General features: G+C 40.0%; 1 protein-coding gene across 1 annotated transcript; it reads left to right on the top strand.

Moving 5' to 3' along the window:
- Positions 1 to 1,273: 1,273 nt before the first annotated feature.
- On the top strand, positions 1,274 to 13,641 carry LOC120520415 (RNA-binding protein 42-like; the record flags this gene model as incomplete). Its single annotated transcript, XM_039742804.1, has 5 exons — positions 1,274 to 1,346; positions 11,874 to 11,939; positions 12,779 to 12,930; positions 13,246 to 13,408; positions 13,502 to 13,641. Coding segments are annotated over exons 3-5 (398 nt in total), but the record flags the coding sequence as incomplete, so codon positions are not given.
- Between the last annotated feature and the right edge of the window lie 6,359 nt (positions 13,642 to 20,000).

Below are 20,000 nucleotides of genomic sequence, written 5' to 3'. Positions count from 1 at the left end.
TATATTGTTTACTACAGCATTGTGACTGTGTGTGTGTGCGGCGTGCACTGCGTGTGTGCTGTGAAGTCTGAGTCCCCATCTTGTGCCCCAAAACACGAAGCGGAGTCTCAGTACTTTAACAACACCAGCCGCTTCAGCTTGAAACAGCAACAGCTGTTATTTATTGTAGCGGGATCTTTATAATGTTCCTTGTATCGCCCATTGACGGCAGGCGCTTGTAGCATGTCTGTGATCTTTTTAAATGTGTTTATACAGCGAACTGCTACAGCGCTGGGAGACTGCGATTGGTTTTGGATGCTCTTCCACGTGTCGTCCCGTTGGGTGGAATCCCACGAGTTTAGAAACTCACACCAGCCATGATTCTTTTTAAAGGTAAAGTGCAGGTTAATATGTATTATGTATTTTACTTTATATTTTGTCTTAATCATTTTTATATGAATAGTTTTGGGTTGTGGAACGAATCATCTGAGTTTCCATTATTTCTTATGGGGAAATTCGCTTTGATATCTGAGTGCTTTGGATTAGAGAGCACGTTCGAACGAATTATGCTCTGCAAACCGAGGTTCCACTGTATATATATTTCATTACAGAAGTGGATTCCTTAAATATAGACCTGGTCTCTAAAGGCGACTCCAATGATACAGACACACATTTTTGTATGCGTGCCTCTGTATAAATGTCCATTACCCCATGTACTCTCTACATGACTGTATTGCTAACTGCTGCTATGTAAAGGCAGAGAAGAGCAATATATATGAGCCAGGTATGATGTAGAACTGCTTCATAAATATTGCATATGATATCCAAAATAAAGCAGAATTTTGGTAAAGGTTTAGAGAGGATTGATTTTCAGTGTGACAAGTGGTTAACATTCAGTTACTCAAACGCAGTATGTAGCTTTATTCCCATCTGTTTCATCTTTTTATAAACATGTTTGGTTTTGATCTTAAGCTCCAACTTTTGATGCTTGAGAAGCCCATTCAGTCAAATGAGCTTTTGGTTCAAGTAGTCAGTCATTCTGAGATGATAGCAGGATGTCTGCTGGTCAGATTAGGTCCACGTGAAGGACACTTGAGCTCATATAGCCAGTTAGAATAGAAAGCAATGCTTAATTCATGTTTGCCCTTTTGCTTTGCTTCTCTGTACTTTTTCGATGTATGTGCTTTTAGCAGCATAGCTGCCATGTCTGTAAGTATCCAGTATTTTAGTTCATGCCTGATGTCATCTTTTAATATGAAGTGCTTATAACCAACTTTTCTCTCTCTGTCTCTCTCAGGTTCAGCAAAGCTTGGAGGCTCGGGCTGCTGCTATTGTGGCTTTTCCTCCAGCTGCTTTTGTGGGCCCAGGTAATTTAACATCAGAAGCTAATTACCTCAGTTAAACCTGAAAGTCACCAAAGTTCTGTGGTTCAATAGTTCAACACAAAAAAAGTTTAAAAATCTTACCTTTAGAGCTTAGTTGTCTGTTATACACATTCACACAACCCAGAAATTTCCTGGGTAAACTGTTGCAGAAATGTGCTGAGAGGTTTTCGTGCTTACATTAATTGTGCCAACACAAAGCATGACATGTCAGTGTTCTCCCTAGTGTCTTTTAGCCGGGCACTCTGCCCAGCTAATTTAGTTGGCCGACTGTCATCTCGCATGACATTGTGAGATAACAGCATGGCAAGGGACGAGCGGGCAGGTGGGCAAATATTTTAGAGTAGGATCGCAAATTGCGAGGTGCTAAAGCTAATAGAGGGGACGAGGCGGAGCGGGAGTTCACAAGCAAAGAGTATGGGGAGGTGGGCAGGCAGGAGGAGGCTGTACATGCTAATAGCGGGAGCGGAGCAGCACTTCACAAGCAAAGGCGAGGTGGGCGGTGAGAGGAGGAGTTATAAAATAAAAAGACTCATGAGAGTAAAGTCAACATGTCGACTTTTGTTCTCAACATATAGTTTTTTTCTTCACGTGGCCCTAATATGCTTCTGTAGTTTTGTTAAAGTGACCCATCTGCCATTCCTTTTTGTACATATCTTGCCCTGCCGAGTGCAAGTGTGCATTGGATATCCAACAGGCTCTTATTTTCCCACTGAAAAGTCTTATTCTTAGGTACTTTTAATTTTTCCAAACGCTTTACCAAGCGTGAGCAAAAAATGTGTTCAGAAAACAACACTGCTGAGTTATTTCAGAAAAGAGCGCCACAAACTATTGAAGACGCTCCAACTCCTCATGTGGCAATTTCAGACAAAGACATTGCAGCAGCTGGTCCATCAGGGAAATCTCTTTAGCACACACTCTGCCAATTGATCAATCTAAGCATCGCTTATCTGGCGTAAACAAACAATGGTTTAAAGATTTTGATTGGCTACTGGTCAAAGAACGTCGTATGTGGTGCTCATTGTGCATGAAATATTCAAACAAACATCTCCTAAAGATGGAGTTACCTTGGGTAAATGTGCCATGCACAAGAATTTGAAAGAGAAAGCTTGCAGGACCATGAAAATTGAAGATCGGTATCTGTGTTAAATAACTTACAGAGAGATGCCTTTGTGGGAGCTTTAAGATCCATGCATTGTTTGGCAAAAATGAGTTGAAACATACAATGTTGTTTGAAAAGCTGTTGGAACACTGCAAAAGCGGGTTGTTCCTTTACTAGGAAGAAAACAAAATAAATATTTAACTGAAGACACCTGCATATGCAAGTTGGCTTTGAAGAATATTTCTTAATTGTTTTCATTGTTTTCTCTTTTCTTCCGACAGTGACAATACTTGTGCCCTTGGTTTATGTCATAACAATTGTTATTTAAAATTTTTGCTAGGGTTGCAGGATCCTGAATTGGATACTTCTTAAATTTAATAAAAATATTCTGGCACAAGTGTCAAACCTTAAAAAGGAAGTCATATTGAGCACTAGAAAATAATGAATAATTAACTAACCACCAAATTTACCCGTCCTGCCCACCTGGCTACTTTTTCATGCCACCCGGCTGGAAAAAGTTCTGGGAGAACATTGCGTGTATTAAAACACATTGGCTGTCATTTATGAATGATCACAGATATAAATCTGATCATTGGCCATACTTGATTGTAGGTGATATGAGCTCATTGTGTTCGGTCCCATTGTAACACTATGGATATCACAGTGGGACGGTAGTAGACGGTTACATTTTGACCTGTTTAGGGATTTTAAAGGCTTGAGGAAGTTTCAGAGTGAGCCCTATAAATAGTGACACGGTCTTTTGAGACTTCCTTACTTATTTTATCCTGTGCACACACTCTGTGTACATTTAATGGCATTTATCTGATTTGAAAGGCTTTGGTCAACATGACATTTTATTAGCTTTATGACATTTGATCCTGTACATGCAGAAAAAACTAATCTGTTGATAGCACTTATGAAAAGTGACATTTTAATAGTCCTGTCAAATGAATTCAGATTTCAAATGTCACAGACTACTTTCATTTTCTAAATCTGTCCCTTCTTTACATTAATCTGCACTTTGGGGTTGCCTTTGTAAAGTCAAACATTTCAGTGAAAACTATTATTTTAGAATGTTCAAAGTCTTTGTGTTGTGTTTTCAAGGTGCGTTATAAGCATTCATACGCTGGATACTGTGTATCGTGAATCCATCTGGAATTAACACTTAATTAGAGTAAATATGTCCTCCATTAATGAGACTGCGTCTCTGTCATCATACTTTTCAGATGCCTTTATCATATCCTACCCTGTTATTACTAATGGACAATCTGTTGGCATTAAAACTCAAGAAACGACACACGTCCGTTTGCTAATTCATCTTTAGCGTTAAAGTAAGCTGCTTTAATGGCCACACAGCTCTGCATCTTCTGTTCTGTGCTGCTATTAATGCGATGCATGTCATATCATTAGAGTGCTCTACCTCCTGTTTCAGTGTAGCGTCATCAGCAGAGCCACGAATGTCCGGCTAATGGAGGTGCTTTGAAATACTAGCTTATTTTATTTTCAGAGTGAACATTCAGAGTATATCATTTTCTCAGCATTGACGATTAGCCACGAGTTCTGATGTGGCCTGTTGGATTGACGCTTGCTGGCTGTAACTGTAGCTCTCGCTGTCTCTGTGGAGTTTTCTTGTTGCACCAGTCAGCATACCTGCAGTGCCATCACCCCAAGTACTCAGGTTTTCCTCAGCTCACATTAGGGCTTTCAAATTAGCTAAATAATCAAATCTGAGTAGTATTTATTTATATATATATATATATATATTTTACACACAAACCTTCTTCTTGTGACCTTTATTATACTAATAAACAGTAACAAATAAATGTCCTTGCAGTACTCAGGCAGCTGTTATTCAAATCCATGTCACAATATGTTTGCTGCGAGGAGCCAGCCAAGTGCTGCACGACCCACTCAACGTTGTCATAAGCACTTTGTAAATTCCAGAGGCACCACAACTGAAAATAGTAAAACACAGTAGCAATAATATGGTGGAGTGAGTGGCCAGTGACTGTGGTTCATAAGCTCCTTTCATTGGCTACTTTAATAACTTAATGTCCTGAAAAGATGTTGGTGAATGTGGGCCAGTTAGTAAGAACATGACTGGGCAAGAGTAGCGTAGAGAACTAAAAGAAGCGGGTTAGGTGGGTTTTTATTTTCAAGGTGTTGAGTGGGCAGTGGCATTCAGAATAAAAGGTCTGTCAGCATCTGTGGACTTGGTCACAAAGGAGCTGCTTTTGAGGTAGCTGGATCAGTATGGTATGAAGTTGTGTCCAGTCAGGGTTAGCATAGTTTACTTTTTTTTTTCTCGCTTATGGTTGCAGCAGTATTTTAATACAGGTGGTCTGAATGGTTTTAATTACGGCTCTTTGTTTTAGGCATTATGTGTCTAAATAGCAGTTGCATAAGATAGAGACTAATTACAGTGATCTCGCATACTTGAAAGCCCAAACAGCACGTATTGATTTTTGATTATTTGCTTTTCTCTGTCTCTCTCTCTGACATTCTCTGCTCTGATGGAGGGGTGTGAGCAGAGGGCTGTTTACACAGAGGAATAATGGACGCTCATCTAAAATGCTGAAAGAATACCTTCACATTGCTGCCTTCAGTAGCTGCTTTGTCCGGCGGTGCCTCGCATACTTGAAAGCCCAACAGCACGTATTGATTTTTGATTGTTTGCTTTTCTCTCTCTGCCTCTCTCTCTGAGGTGCACTTTGAAGAGGAAGATATGTTTGCATTCTTTTAATTGTGAGACGGAACTGTCATCTCTGTCTTATCATGGAGCACAGTTTAAACATTTGACTAAAGGGTGTTATTTCATGTCTAGAGGGCTCTAATAATGTTAGAAAATGTTATTTAGAAGGTCGTAAACAGGTTTTCTATGCTCCAACTGCGAAAATATTCGATTTATAAATAAAGAATCCTACTTTGTGAAAATTCATTTATCGTGGTTGAGTCTGGAACGGATTAACCGGGATAAACAGTATTGACTGTATATGGTTCCTTAAAGTGGGGATTCTAAAGTTTTGTGATAAAAGGAAAAAAAATCTGAATTATGACTTATTTTCTGTTTGTCTTATTGAGAAGGCTTTAGCCTTAAATAACAGTCAGGGACATCCTGTTTACGAATAAATGAGACAGAATCAGATATAAAATAATAATTTTTCTGTACTGGAAAAGCATTTAGAAAAACTGCTTCAAGTGCACTTGTGGGACTGAGGAAGAAAGAAATAATGTAATAGCTTTATATTGGCTGATAATGCATACATAAGATTAATTTAAATACAGTAAAACAAAGAAGCTCCAAATTGATTATCATAAATGGAACCTAACGTGTCTGGCTGATAACCTCATCATTAAACTGGGGCCAGTTGACAGTGGAGAAGAGGAAAACTAAAGTTGAATCAGCAGAATTAATGGGGAAAATAAACTGGGACGTCAATGACCAGCCATAAAGGACAAAGTCAGACACGACTGCAGTCCTGGAGACATCGGGCAACTGGCGCCCACCCTCTCCTAGTCATTCTACAAGAAGGTTTGTGCTGGCAGAGTCTTATAAGAAACTGTCCTGTGAGGGTCAGGGGAATAGTTGGGGCTCCAACCTGCAGACCTCCGCTTAATGTGATGCTTCTCAAAATTGGGGGTTATGGGCTGGGGGAACAAAAGCAATTTTCAACCAAAGTGCAGCGCTTCTGCAAATTGAGGTTTTGCTGCCCTCTTGTGGGCAAAGTTAACAGCTCAGTCTGTGCTGGTTAAAATAACACCTCTGGGTGTCTCAGCTCCGCTTTTGTGCTGGTGAGGCAGAAGAGGTGGAATTTGTGTAGAAATGTTAGTCGCCTTCCAGCTGCTGCTTTTCTACTCTATGGAGGGAAATGGAGTTTGAGTAAAACAATGTTGCTCCCCCTTATTACACCCTTGTTTGATCCTGAAGTAAATCCACATAAGACTGTCCTGTGGCAGCTGCTAGTTCTCCAAATATTTTAAAGTATACCACATTGGCAACCCTAGTGTATATAATGATTAGTGAGTGCCAGTTAAGTCATCTATACTAATAAAAGGCAAAGCCCTCACTGACTGACTGACTCATTACTAATTCTCCAACTTCCGTGTAGGTAGAAGGCTGAAATTTGGCAGACTCATTCCTTACAGCTTCCTTACAAAAGTTGGGCAGGTTTCATTTGAAATTCTACGCCAGAACGGTCATAACTGGAAGGTATTTTTCTCCATGTACTGTAATGGAGTTGAGCTCGAAAGCCGTGGGGGGAGTTTCGTGACATCATCACGCCGCCCACGTAATCACGCGTGAACTGACTGTCAACGCAGTATGTAGAAAACCAGGAAGAGCTCCAAAAAGCACTGAAGAAAACATGCATTATATAATTGAGAAGGCAGCGAAACAATAAGAAGCAAGCGACGACATATACAACCATATTCATGAGTGCTGCTACTTTGAAACAAAGCACGGTGTAAAACTAAAGTTTAAATTAAGTTCATAGACACGCTGCGCTGCCGCTTGTCATGCCCACGGGTAATGCGGGATACAAGTTTAATGAGAGGGGCGAGGATATAAACGAGTTTTGATCGCTTTGTAACTAAGTTAAAATTGTAGGTGAAGGGGTGTGGTTATGCAAATTCTGAGAGACTGTGTTTGTGGGGATTGACAGTTAAGGTGGGTGGTGGAGTCTCGTCATCATCTCCCCTCCCATTCACCTCATTTCGCTCTGAGCTGAGCTCCGCGGCTAACGCGGCGTCTTACAGAAATGACTTTGTGACGCTGCCACCAAATACTCACAGAAAAATCCACAAGTTAATACACACGCTGTCTCTAGAGTTTCACCACACTGAATCCTCCAGGCACTACTTACAAAAGGTCACATTGACAATCGTGTTACGTTATTTTTAAAACCTTTCCTTTTCTTAGCACAAGCACAGCTGAGAAGCTTGATGCATGTGCTCCATAACGTTAAAAATAATGCATTTAATCACACTTTGCATTACAAGCAAAGGGAGCTTTGTCAATGCATGATTTCCTGGTACACGGATTACATTGATCAGCGCTTCCCGATTCATTTTACCCTCGCACCCCCTTGGTTTGAGAAGAAGTATGAAAAATCTGAGGTTAACACAGAAAAACAGATCACCAATTCAAGCTTTATGAATAATCGATTCACCATCAATAATTGTTTTGGTAAAGCCATATTCAGTGTAATCCTCCTTCCATTTTATAATTTTTCCGCCACTAGCCATGATTAAATGAACGGTAAAAAGTAAGAGCGGCGAGGTGACTCATTCAGGCAGGCAGGCTGTAAAATTGTCTCGAGCACTAGCCTGAGAGTAATGCTACCACTATTCTGACCTAGCTAAAGGCAGATGATAAAAGGATAGGCCAATATCACACCTTAATAAATTTCCGTATTGCCTTTATTCTAATAAAACAATCCCTTAATATCAATACATTTATAGGTCACTGCACACCATAGTCCATATTTATCCTTGCAGTCCCTTCAAATAAACAACAAATAGAAAAACAATCCCTTAAACATGGATCGCCCCACCGAACCTAAGTAACCCTTAATTTGCAGCGACACACACATATACATGTATCTACACATGAACAGTTTTCATCCCCAATTCCTGTTCAGAGATAATAAATAGGTCATAGATAGTCCATTGTAATACTCCCACAATGGCGGCGAGCTGATGAGGAGTCCTGAAAATAGCGGACTATATAACCAATCTCCTTTTCGTCATAAAAGACATACAGTCAGACTTGCGCCATGATTACAGTATATTAAGTCCGTTTTGATAGCTCAGCGAGTCCGTAAGTAATAGCGAACGATCGATTCCCAGGTACTAAAGTGAAGACCATCCACCTTCAGACAGGACTGATAGGAACTCCTAGGCTTTTCTCATGGCCAGAGCAGAAGCTGATCTGCCTTTTCTGTTATCCGATGTTCTTCTTTCTCCTTCTTTCTCCTTCCTTCTCCTTCTTCAAAGGCGGCGCTTTATGCAAATGAATCCCGAACCAACCAGAAGTTCCACCTCTGGGATACCGCTGTCAATCTCTGTCAGAAGACTATTCTCCCCAACAACCGATCGACAGCAGAAAACATTATCTTTATGTGGCAGCGCCTCAAGTCGACAGCTCAATAGCTCGAATTTGGGTATAAGTAGGTTCTATTTAGTCGCCAGAAATATCTTTGGTAGGAATGGAAGTTGAATTTAGTCTTTAAATTTCTATGGTAAAGAAAAGTTATGCAATGATGACTAAATTTAACTATATAAAGTCAAAACTTGTATATATAAAGTCACTGTCGGAATATATAAAGTCAAAACTTGAATATATAAAGTCAGCGTTGGAATATATAAAGTAAGCACTGGAATATTCATCCATTTTTCAACCCGTTGAATCCGACCACAGGGTCACGGGGTCTGCTGGAGCCAATCCCAGACAACACTGGGCAAGGCAGGAACCAATCCTGGGCAGGGCACATGCATCATTTTCAAAACATTAACCAAACAGTTTTTTTTAATTTATTTTTCTGAATACGTTTTTGTTAACTTACTTCAGTTCAGAGTCATTTCAATCAATATATTTTGACTTTGACTTTATATATTCAGGAATTAGTTTATAAATTCTGGCCGACTTTATATATTCAGAAAATCAATGTATTTGCCTGTTTGGCACCCCATAGTATATGTGCGTGTATATATGTACATGTATGTATTTGTATATATATATATATATATATATATATATATATATATATATATACACACACTGCTCACAAAAATTAAAGGAACACTTTAAAGAAACACATTAGATACATCCATTAGATAGACACCCTAAAATCAGAGTGAAATGAAGATGTGGCAGGCTAGTCCATTTTTCAAAAACTTAATTTCTGCTACTCAAAATGCTTTTCAGTATCTTGTGTGGCCCCCACGAGCTTGTATGCATGCTTGACAATCGTCGGGGCATGCTCCTAATGAGACGACGGATGGTGTCTTGTGGCATTTCCTCCCAGATCTGTATGAGGGCATCCCTGAGCTGTTGTACAGTCTGAGGAGCAACCTGGCGCCTAATGGACCCGAAACATAATGTCCCACAGATGTTCTATTGGGTTTAAGTCAGGGGATCGTGAAGGCCATTCAATTGTTTCAATTCCTTCATCCTCCAGGTACTGCCTGCATACTCTTGCCACATGAGGCCGGGCATTGTCGTGCATTAGGAGGAAACCAGGACCTACTGCACCAGCATAGGGTCTGACAATGGGTCCAAGGATTTCATCCTGATACCTAATGGCAGTCAAGGTGCCGTTGTCTAGCCTGTAGAGGTCTGTGAGTCGCTCCATGGATATGCCTCCAAGATCATCACTGACCCACCACCAAACCAGTCATGCTAAGCGATGTTACAGGCAGCATAATATTCTCCACGGCTTCTCCTGACCCTTTCACGTCTTTCACATATACTCAGGGTGAACCTGTTCACATCTGTGAAAAGCACAGGGCGCCAGTGGTGGACCTGCCAATTCTGGTATTCTATGGCAAATGCCAATTGAGCTCCCGGTGCTGTGCAGTGAGCACAGGCGCAGTAGACATTTGGGCCCCAGGCAACCCTCATGAAGTCTGTTTCTGATTGTTTGGTCAGAGACATTCACACCAGTGGCCTGTTGGAGGTCATTTTGTAGGGCTCTGGCAGTGCTCATCCTGTTCCTCCTTGCCCAAAGGAGCAGATACTGGTTCTGCTGATGGGTTATGGACCTTCTATGGCTCTCCTAGAGTTACTGCTTGTCTCCTAGAATCTCCTCCATGCCCTTGAGACTGTGCAGGGAGACACAGCAAACCTTCTGGCAATGACACGTATTGATGTGCCATCCTGGAGAAGTTGGACTACCTGTGCAACCTCTGTAGGGTCCAGGTATCACCTCGTGCTACCAGTAGTGACACTGACTGTAGCCAAATGCAAAACTAGTGAAGAAACAGTCAGAAAAGATGAGGAGGAAAAATGTCAGTGGCCTCCACCTGTTAAACCATTCCTGTTTTGGGGTCATCTCATTGTTGCCCCTCTAGTGCATCTGTTGTTAATTTCATTAACACCACAGCAGCTGAAACTGATTAACAACCCCTCTGCTACTTAACTGACCAGATTAACATCCCAGAAGTTTCATTGACTTTATGCTATACTCTCATTAAAAGTGTTCCTTTAATTCTTTTGAGCAGTATATATACATATTTATATATATATGCCAGCAACACTCATAACAATAACAAAACAATTACATTGTCAATCATGTTACGTTATTATTAAAATGTTTCCTTTTCTTTTTACTTCTCCGCTCTGCACGGGTATTTTACTATATATATATTTATATATATATATATATATATATAGATATATAGATATATGTGGCACCGGCGGGCGCCCAGGAGGACCAGAGGAGGCTTGTACCTCCTCCAGAATGCGAGGGTGTTCGCCTGGTTACACTGGTGGCCTCGGGTAGGGGCATGGAAGCCCAGCCCTGTAGGGGCCAATGGCCACTGCCGAGCGCGCCACTTCCAGACCATCATCTGCCACATCCGGCCGAGGCAGGAGCCCGGGGCAGGAGGACCGGAGGAGGGCCTGTACCTCCACCAGACCACGAGGGGTGTCCGCCCTGGTTACGCGTAGGGGGCCTTGGGTAGGGAGCATGGAAGCCCAGCCCTGTAGGGGCCCGTGGCCACCGCCAGGTTGCGGCCGCTGCCCGATCAGCCCTGGAGCCCAGCATTTCCGCCACACCAGGAAGTGCTGGGGGAAGACGACAGGGTACACCGGGCGGCCCAGTGCGCAGCTGGCAATTCCGCCACAGGGGCCTCCCTCCAGTCATTGGCGAGTCGGGAGGAAGCAAGCGGAGCTGGAGTGAGGGCGGGGCGGCCAGGAGAATGGCAAAGGGCTGTGTGACCTGGACTTTGGGGAATTGGTGCTGGAGGCACTGGGGTTGTGAGTGCATGAACATTGTAAAATAGTGTAAATAAGCGGTGTGTTGGGTGAAAACAAAGATGTCCGTCTGTCTGTGTCCGCCACCGTTCACAATAGATATGACAGCAACACTCATATCAATGACAAAACAATTACATTGACAATCATGTTACGTTATTTAAAAATTTTTCCTTTTCTTTTCATAACTTCTTTAACACACTACTTCTCGCTCTTGCGTGTGTATTCTGCTAGTTATTAATTGAATTGAAAGTGCAGCAAACTGAAAATTATATTCAAGAAGAAAAAGAAACATAAGTGGATTTATTAAGTCTGCTAAGTAAATTAAAAGAATAAATTGGTGTAATTGTGTAGTTTTGCCTCTTCATTCCTTTAAGAATCGTTTCATACCGGTGGTGTCCTGCTGCATGACTGCTGTTCTCTTATTCTTTTGTAGCTGTTCCTCCACGACCCCCACCTGTGTTGAGGCCTGCTTTTGTACCTCATATTCTACAAAGAACAGGTAAGACTGGGCATCCAGTGGACTTTAAAGAGGCAGCCAACCTGCTGAGCAAGTCATTTAACCTTTTAGTCCTCCAACTCTAAACTACATATCAACAGTCATACTGTGTAAGTGTGCCAATAAAGTGCCTTAGGATGGAACCAATAATAAGAAAAGCTGCTAAATAAAATAAAATGGTTGTTTGGTTTAACAGATTAGCTGATTGCATCAAGTAGTAATACATTAAGGTATTGGTAGAGAGGCGTTTCTGTTTTATGTTATGTCCAAAATACACAGTGCATTTGACTGGATCGATTCCTGCCGTTAACAGCTGTTTTGTGTTTGGGATGTGGTTCTCCCTGCGCACAAGACAAAGTCCTCCACAAGCTTCCTGTATTCCGACTCTTCTCCATTATTAATGCAGTCTGTGATGGAGGAATCATCTGAAAATGTCTGTAGGTGACAAGTGCTGGTGTCATACTGGAAGTCTGTTGTGAAGACAGTGAACAGGACAGGGGCAGCATTCACTGTTAAAACATTAGAACTTTGAAGGACAGTACAATTAGTTACAGGCCCTTAACAACCAAAAATTAACAAAGGGTAAAAGATACAATTTTGACATCTCTTGACTTGGAAACTTCTGCCCATGAAAGATATTTCAGACAGCACTTGCTTATTTGCACACCATTTTTAAGTATGTGATATCACTTTATTGGTTTGACGCTAATTTTGAATTCTTTGCAGTTTACTTTGTTTCCACCCATGTTAAAATCTTGTGAAGCTCTATTCTGTCATTTGATTTGAGGACCTCGCTAAAGCGAATCTTTGTGATATTTATTTTCCTTTTGTGCTTTCTGCAGGCGCATATCGAATGCCAATGATACAGGGTCCTCCTCCCCTCCGATGGTGGCACCCCAATGCCCCGACCGCCACCACCCCCACCCATAATGGTGGGACCTCCGATACCAGGATCACCTCCACATCACATGGGCCACATGAACCCTTTGACTCGGTAAAGTTTAAACTTTATATGTCCTCTTGAGGACCTCTTTAAAAGTAACTTGAAAAAAAATCTAAACTGAAAAAATTTCCTTTAATTACAGATCAGTTTTGGGCAAAAATGTCACTAGATAAGAGGACTGCATATGATTTGAGATCCTTTTATGCTTTTAAGTCTCTGCTTTCTTATTGTAGCCAGTTTTAAAAGTTAAATATTTGCTGTGAATGTTGTTGTCTAATTTTTGAATAACCTAAATTACGTTGCTTCTGCACCTGTAGAATATTTAGCAAATGTCGTCTCGAGTGGCGTTTTCTATTCCTTTCTCAGGCAGATCGGACCCGATGCCCCCAATGGTTCCTGTTCCCAGGCCAGTGGTGCAGCCTCCACCAAAGCTCACACCAGCGGTAATCCAGGTGGCTCCCACCGTGTATACAGCCCACAGCTCAAGAAGAAAATGGAGCCTCGCATCCTAACACACAGAACACGACTGGTAGGTTGCAGATGGTCTACAATGGTAGAGATGATTAAAGCTTAATAAAAAGCACTTTCTCTAGAATGTATTTTCCTGTGATGTTTGTTTTAGGATCAGCTGGCGTCCTCAGTTGTAGAACAGGCAACTGCAGCCATAACAACAAATGCCATGCTAATGGAAGAAAATGACTTCGTCAGCAGGTTTGGTTGTGATTGGCCCCAGTATGCCCGAGCTGGAGCGCTACATGCGAGGTAAGAGGACATTTGGGAAAGATGTGTTAAATGTTTTTGCCTTCTTTCTTGTTAAGTAAACTCTATCATTAATTATCTCCCAAGATTGATAACTGCTGCTCTTTAAATTCTCTTGAGAAATCAGGGTACCTGTAAGTGGTAAGTTTTGGAAGGTGGAGGTGTTGTTCCATTTAAAGGACTATTTGCAGTTCTGCTTGTTGGGGGTCTTTCACTGTCCTCCCCAACCCTTCATCAACTTCATATGGAGAAAAATTGATGATAAGGTTTTGATTTATGGAGTTCCTCAGAGAGAGCTTGCACTAATAAAGAATTAAGTAATAGTAAATCATTGTTTAATGAAACAATATTTTTACAAAAATACAAGTTTTGAGTTAAATTATAATAAAAATGAATACTTTAAATTGGATTCTGTTCACAAAGGCATGCTCTCAAAAAACTGAATCTCAATCATGATAAATGTACCCACAAAAGGCATACATAACACATTTTGAAAGTTGAATCCACATTTATTTGGGCCCTTGAAAGTTTCGTACTTATAGACATATAACACAGAAACTTCGGAATCCAGATCATTTTCCACAACTTTCAAATGACATCATACTGATATTCTGTTTTGAATTGTGATTTAGTAGAATGTCATTCAAAAAGTGTAGATTTGATGTCCAGTAGTACATACAGAAAGCAACTGTCAAAGAGGTGTTAGATTGATTGATGACTTTAAGCCCGTCCCAAATATGATTAGCGACTTTAAGCCCCACCCCAAATATGAAAATATGATTTATGAAAATATAAAAATATGAAAATATAATTTATGTAAATATGAAAATATGAGCATATACAAATATGAAACTGTAAAGTATGAAAATGTATTTATCTATAATAATAAAGGCAAAGCCCTCACTCACTCACTCACTCACTCACTCATCACTAATTCTCCAACTTCCCATGTAGGTAGAAGGCTGACCCCATCTTAACGAAATTTGGTAGGTGGCTTCCCTCGCTAACCAAAACCGATGTACATTACTTATTTGGTGGTATGGCCACTGTCGGCCGCCATATTGAATTTTCCAAGCGTCACTAATTCTCCAACTTCCCGTGTAGGTAGAAGGCTGAAATTTGGAAGGCTCATTCCTTACAGCTTACTTACAAAAGGTAAGCAGGTTTCATTCGAAATTCTACACGTAACAGTCATACGGTCAACAGCGTCCGCCATGTTGAACTTTCTTATTTATGGCCCCATCTTCACGAAATTTGGTGGCGGCTTCCCAGTGCTAACGAAACCAATGTACGTACTTATTTCAGTGAGTATGGCGCCATCGCGGCCATATATTGAACTTTTCAACAGTCTTTGTTACTTATAGGCCCATCTTCAAGAAATTTGGTACTCGGGTTCCCAACGCTAACTGAATCTTACTTACGTACATATATACATCCATAGCCTGCACCTCGGTCACCCGCGTTGTTGGCTGCCTGCCTATATAAGGCCATCCGTCGCTCCGGTCTCTACATTCCCTTTCTTGCCGCCCACGGGATTCACGTCTCCTGCTGATAACTACAGCCTTTTTATTTAATCCACGGCTCTCCGCTGTTTTATTGTTTGTTTATTACAATTATAGTTATTCTGTAGGTATTTTACACTTCCTTTACATTGCTCAGGTACCCATTTCCTTTATCATTCCAACCCCATTACCATGTCTATCGAGGTGATCACCATCGATCAAGAACTGTCACTTACTGAGTGGTTTCCATGCCGAGATGGCACCTACCTTTTCCATTCTCTTTGTTACATATTGCACGGCCATATCAGGCTCACTCTTGATATCGGAGGAACATTCTGTCCTATGTATTGAATGACTGGGACAGGTTCAAGGTGTGGACTGATGACGGTACAGGAGATAATTAGACTACAGGAGCACTAGAAGAGTGAAATGCTTAAGCCCTTCACCTATGGATCTGCATGTGAGTTGATGGCTGCCGCTGAATTGTTGGTTGTCTTTCAAGTGTATCGAAATGGCCAAATATTTTACACCTTTGGACAACTGCCAATGCCTCTTAAACATCTTAGATTGACAGGTGACGATTTCAGTAGTGGACACTTTGATGTTTATGAATGTTTAAACTCTCAAAAGCTGGATGTGATTTTATCAATGAAACGGTTGTGTGCTAGCGATTGACAGATGCGAATGTCTCTTCAACACAAGTCCTACAAATACTGTCGTAATTGAAACAAACCATGAAACTCAAACCCGATTATGACAGCAGCAATCCAAGCTGTGAGATTTCAGACAAGATTACTGTTCACATGGCCAACTATGCGTTACATGCTCAAGAGTAAGCTCAGCGCACAGCTTCGTATATTACAACCGGAGGCCAAACTGACAACATGGTATACAAAGAGATCCTTAACAAATAATTATTGGTATATTTTCCCTCAGTTTAAAAAGGTTTAATTTTCTTCTTAATAAAACTTTTAAGGCAGTACTTAGCCACTGCAAAGCTGGTATTTTATATATATATATATATATATATATATATATATATATATATATATATATATAGATATAGATATAGATATAGATATAGATATAGATATAGATATAGATATAGATATAATGTGTGTGTGTGTATGTGTATATATATATATATATAGATATAGATACTGTATATATAATGTGTGTGTGTGTGTATGTATATATGTATGTATGTATGTGTGTATATATATATATATATATATATGATAGCAACACTCATAACAGTGACAAAACAATTACATTGACAATCATGTTACATTATTTTCAAGATGTTTCCTTTTCTTTTCATTACTTCTTTACATACTACTTCATGCTGTGAAGCGGGTATTTTGCTAGTAAGCTATAAACTTAGGACACGTGGGTTTATTTTATAAACACTAGGTTCAAAATTAATATTAAGAAATTAAATATACACTTATCTTTCAGTCATAGCTATGTCTATGTGTAACTTTCGAAAATATTCACAAACCCGTGCTTATAAACTAACGACACACACATCCTCATTTTATAAACACTAGATTAAAAATTAATGTTCACTTGTCTTACGTCATAGCTTTGCCTATGTGCAACTTTCTAAAACTCACGACAGTCGGTTTCATTTTATAAGCTAGATTCAAAACTAATAGTATGAAAAATAATTATACATTTATCTTGCCTGTAATACATAGCCAAAAATTTGTGTAACTTTCTAAATACAAAATAAATATTCATTTCTCATGCCTGTGTGCATCTTTTTAAATTTCATGCATATGTTATTCTCACCCAATTCAAAACATTTAACAGCTAAAACGCATGCCAATTGTTTTAAGCCTTAGCAATTTTAATTACATTCCCAGAGGTAGTTGCCAAGCGCACCCATAAGAAGTTGTGCGCCTTTCTGGTTTTATGATGAGCCCCCGGCATAAGCGCTAAAAATGCATACCTGGGGCCTCATGTATACGCGCATGAACTCGACTATAACATGGCGTAAGCACAAAAGCGAAATGTGTTTACGCACGGAAAATCCAGATGCAGGAATCTGTGCGTACTCCAACTTCCACGTTCTTCTGCTCCATAAATGCTGATCAGCGTGAAAAGTAACGCTTCGTACACACGCATTATGTAACACCCCAAATCCTCCCAGAATTACGCCTATTTGAATATGCAAATAAATATAAATCGCCTAAGCGCAGCCTTCTGTGAAAAGACAATGGGAAAAGCACGGGGAAACATAAATTTCAGCGAATACCAAGTGGAAGCAAAGGAAAAACATACTATTTGTTCAAATAAACCGTGGAATAATCAACAAAGGAAGTTGATCGAGTGACATAGCGTGTTGGAGAAACTTGAAAGCTCACATTCACAAAGTCGCACAGTGCGGAAATAAAAAGAAGTCACATATGAAAGTCGCCGTGGAAAGCCGAGTTGTAAGCCCACTGTCTGAGTGTCATATGAAAGCTTATTAGGGTACAGAGAAAAAAGGCACGGTGGGGAAAAAGCACAAAATGTCAACTTCAATCTCGACATTTCCACTTTAATCACGTAGTTTATTTTGTCATTAAAGTAGAACATCATAAAATTCATCTTAAAATCGTTTAATTAACCAGTTTCTCAAATCACATCGTAATTAAAGTAGCACGTTAAATGCTTTGTTTTGTATTTGATCTTCTACTGTGTGCTCTGTGTGTGTGAATCACTACTTGCTTCTTAAACCGGCTCTCTTCCTCCAACTGGACACAGAATCCATTACATTTGTGATATTACAGCTCTCTGAATAATTAAAATACTGAGATGTATATCGTGATGTCATTTTCATGATGATAGGAGTTAAAGCACGTTATTAAACATGTTTCACTTCGATGAAATAATTTATTGCAGCACTGTTTATCTTTCTGTTTTATATTCAATATATATTGGCGTAGCCGTCTGCAGTCAGTGCTTTTCTTTCCCCAAGTAACGATCGCCATACAATCAGCTCTGTAATAGACGTTAAGCCTATCTGTAAGCTTAGCGCCGATTCTTCAAAGCGTTTAAGAACATTGAAATATCTTCATAGTACATGTTTAATTATTCTATCCTTCATGCCAGTCCCAGTGAAGAATATAGATTATTTAAATGAAGTTAAAGTTTTATCTGTATAATTTAACAAACATATTTTGCTGCATTTCATCTTAATAATGATATCGTCATCATATGTAAATACGCTTATAAAGTGGCTCAGGTTGTGCGATATTATAACTGTAGTGTAAGTTTACAGTGAGGTGATTGTACTTATAAGTCCTAACAGTTCTACAAGGAGCACTTGATTAGCTGCATTTAAAGTTCTTGGGATTAAACTGTTTTGAACCGCGAGGTCCGTACAGGAAAGGCTTTGAAACGCTTTTGCCGTGGCAGAGACAGTGTGTGCTTAATGCAGATACCGATAATTCTCTTTCCGATCAGCTGCTGCTGTGATTCACACTCAGATACAGTGATATAAATACTCCGAGTGGTGCAGTGAGAGAAATATTGAAAAGATGATCCGCTGTGGCAACTCCTAACGGGAGGAGCTGAAAGAAGTAGAAGGAGAAGTGAGAGTAACAACACTAAAGCAGTTATGGTATTTGGAATACTATGGCTGTTCCCTGGACCATTATATTGTTACAAGTTAATTACAATCAGATGCATTACACTAATAAACAATATGCGGTTAGTTTCTGTGTATTTATAAAGCAGCGTCAAGAAAATAATGAGTAACCACACAGGAACAGTAGCACTGCTTTGACGCTGGATGCCGCCAGTCTGCAAAACCGAGCTGAGAACTGCGTGCGACAAGGCATGAGGTACCATGGAAAAGTGCGTGGCTTTACGCCAAGTGTAGGTTTATACATCGCGATTTGAACGTGGAAAAGTTCTTACGAATACATTTCTGCGTGCAGCGCACCATTTATACATGAGGCCCCTGGTGTTTTAAGCTTTATCAATAAGACAACCAGACCTTTTCAACAATTATGTCCCCACAGAGGAGGCGCTTTCTGTTTTCATGTTATCAATTAACAAAAGTCTTAATCTAATTTAAGCGTGTTCTATTTTTATATCATAAAGTAAAATACTTATTCTCACCCGAATCAAAGCAATTAAGAAAATATACACTCCTTCTGATTTTTACTAAAATTCTTAATCACAAGACTGTTTTTAAAAAGCTATAAAGGTCAAAAAAGACTTTTTACATTCCTATGGTCTAAGAACAAAGTTATTAAATGAAATATTTTCCACTAATGACTCTCTCTTATATTCACAATGATCTTTACAAGCTCGCAAAAAAAGTTATTAAAATGGTTCTGCTGTCTATGGAACTTGATGAAAAGTTGTCTATATACCGAGTACAAACCTGGCTCTTTTCGCGGTATTTTAGCAGCGTTAATCATGTAAATGTCAAAATAGACTTTACTTCACATTTACGTGGCGATGTAAGAAACGGGTTCCACGATAAAACGCCTGCATTAAACACGGCAATCTCTCGGTAAAACATAAAGTATTTGTTTAGATGTGAACCTTACGCTGTGTGCGTTTGAATGAGGCTTCTTTGCCGCTAGAAAGGTTCACCGCCTTAGAGCGTGAACATCAACAACTTCGGCACCTATGAGCTTTCTGACAAATGTCCTGCATGTTTGGCTCCACCTTCCAAAGGCGTTACAGAGCCCTATGTGCTACATAAAGTGTTCTGCAGAGGTGTTACTACAATAACTATTCAAGCATTCCAAGTGTCTCCAAGAGCTTTCCATAAGGTAGACGCGCTTTTCTTCCACAATGGCTGGCATGGCAAAAATACTTTTTTTGGTGTTTGAAAAAGGGCTAAAGGTGTGGGGG

This window comes from Polypterus senegalus, unplaced genomic scaffold (genome assembly GCF_016835505.1).
Source record: "Polypterus senegalus isolate Bchr_013 unplaced genomic scaffold, ASM1683550v1 scaffold_92, whole genome shotgun sequence".
Taxonomy (NCBI): domain Eukaryota; kingdom Metazoa; phylum Chordata; class Cladistia; order Polypteriformes; family Polypteridae; genus Polypterus; species Polypterus senegalus.
Note: the sequence above shows the minus strand (reverse complement) of the source record. Positions and strands in the feature narration are given on the sequence as shown.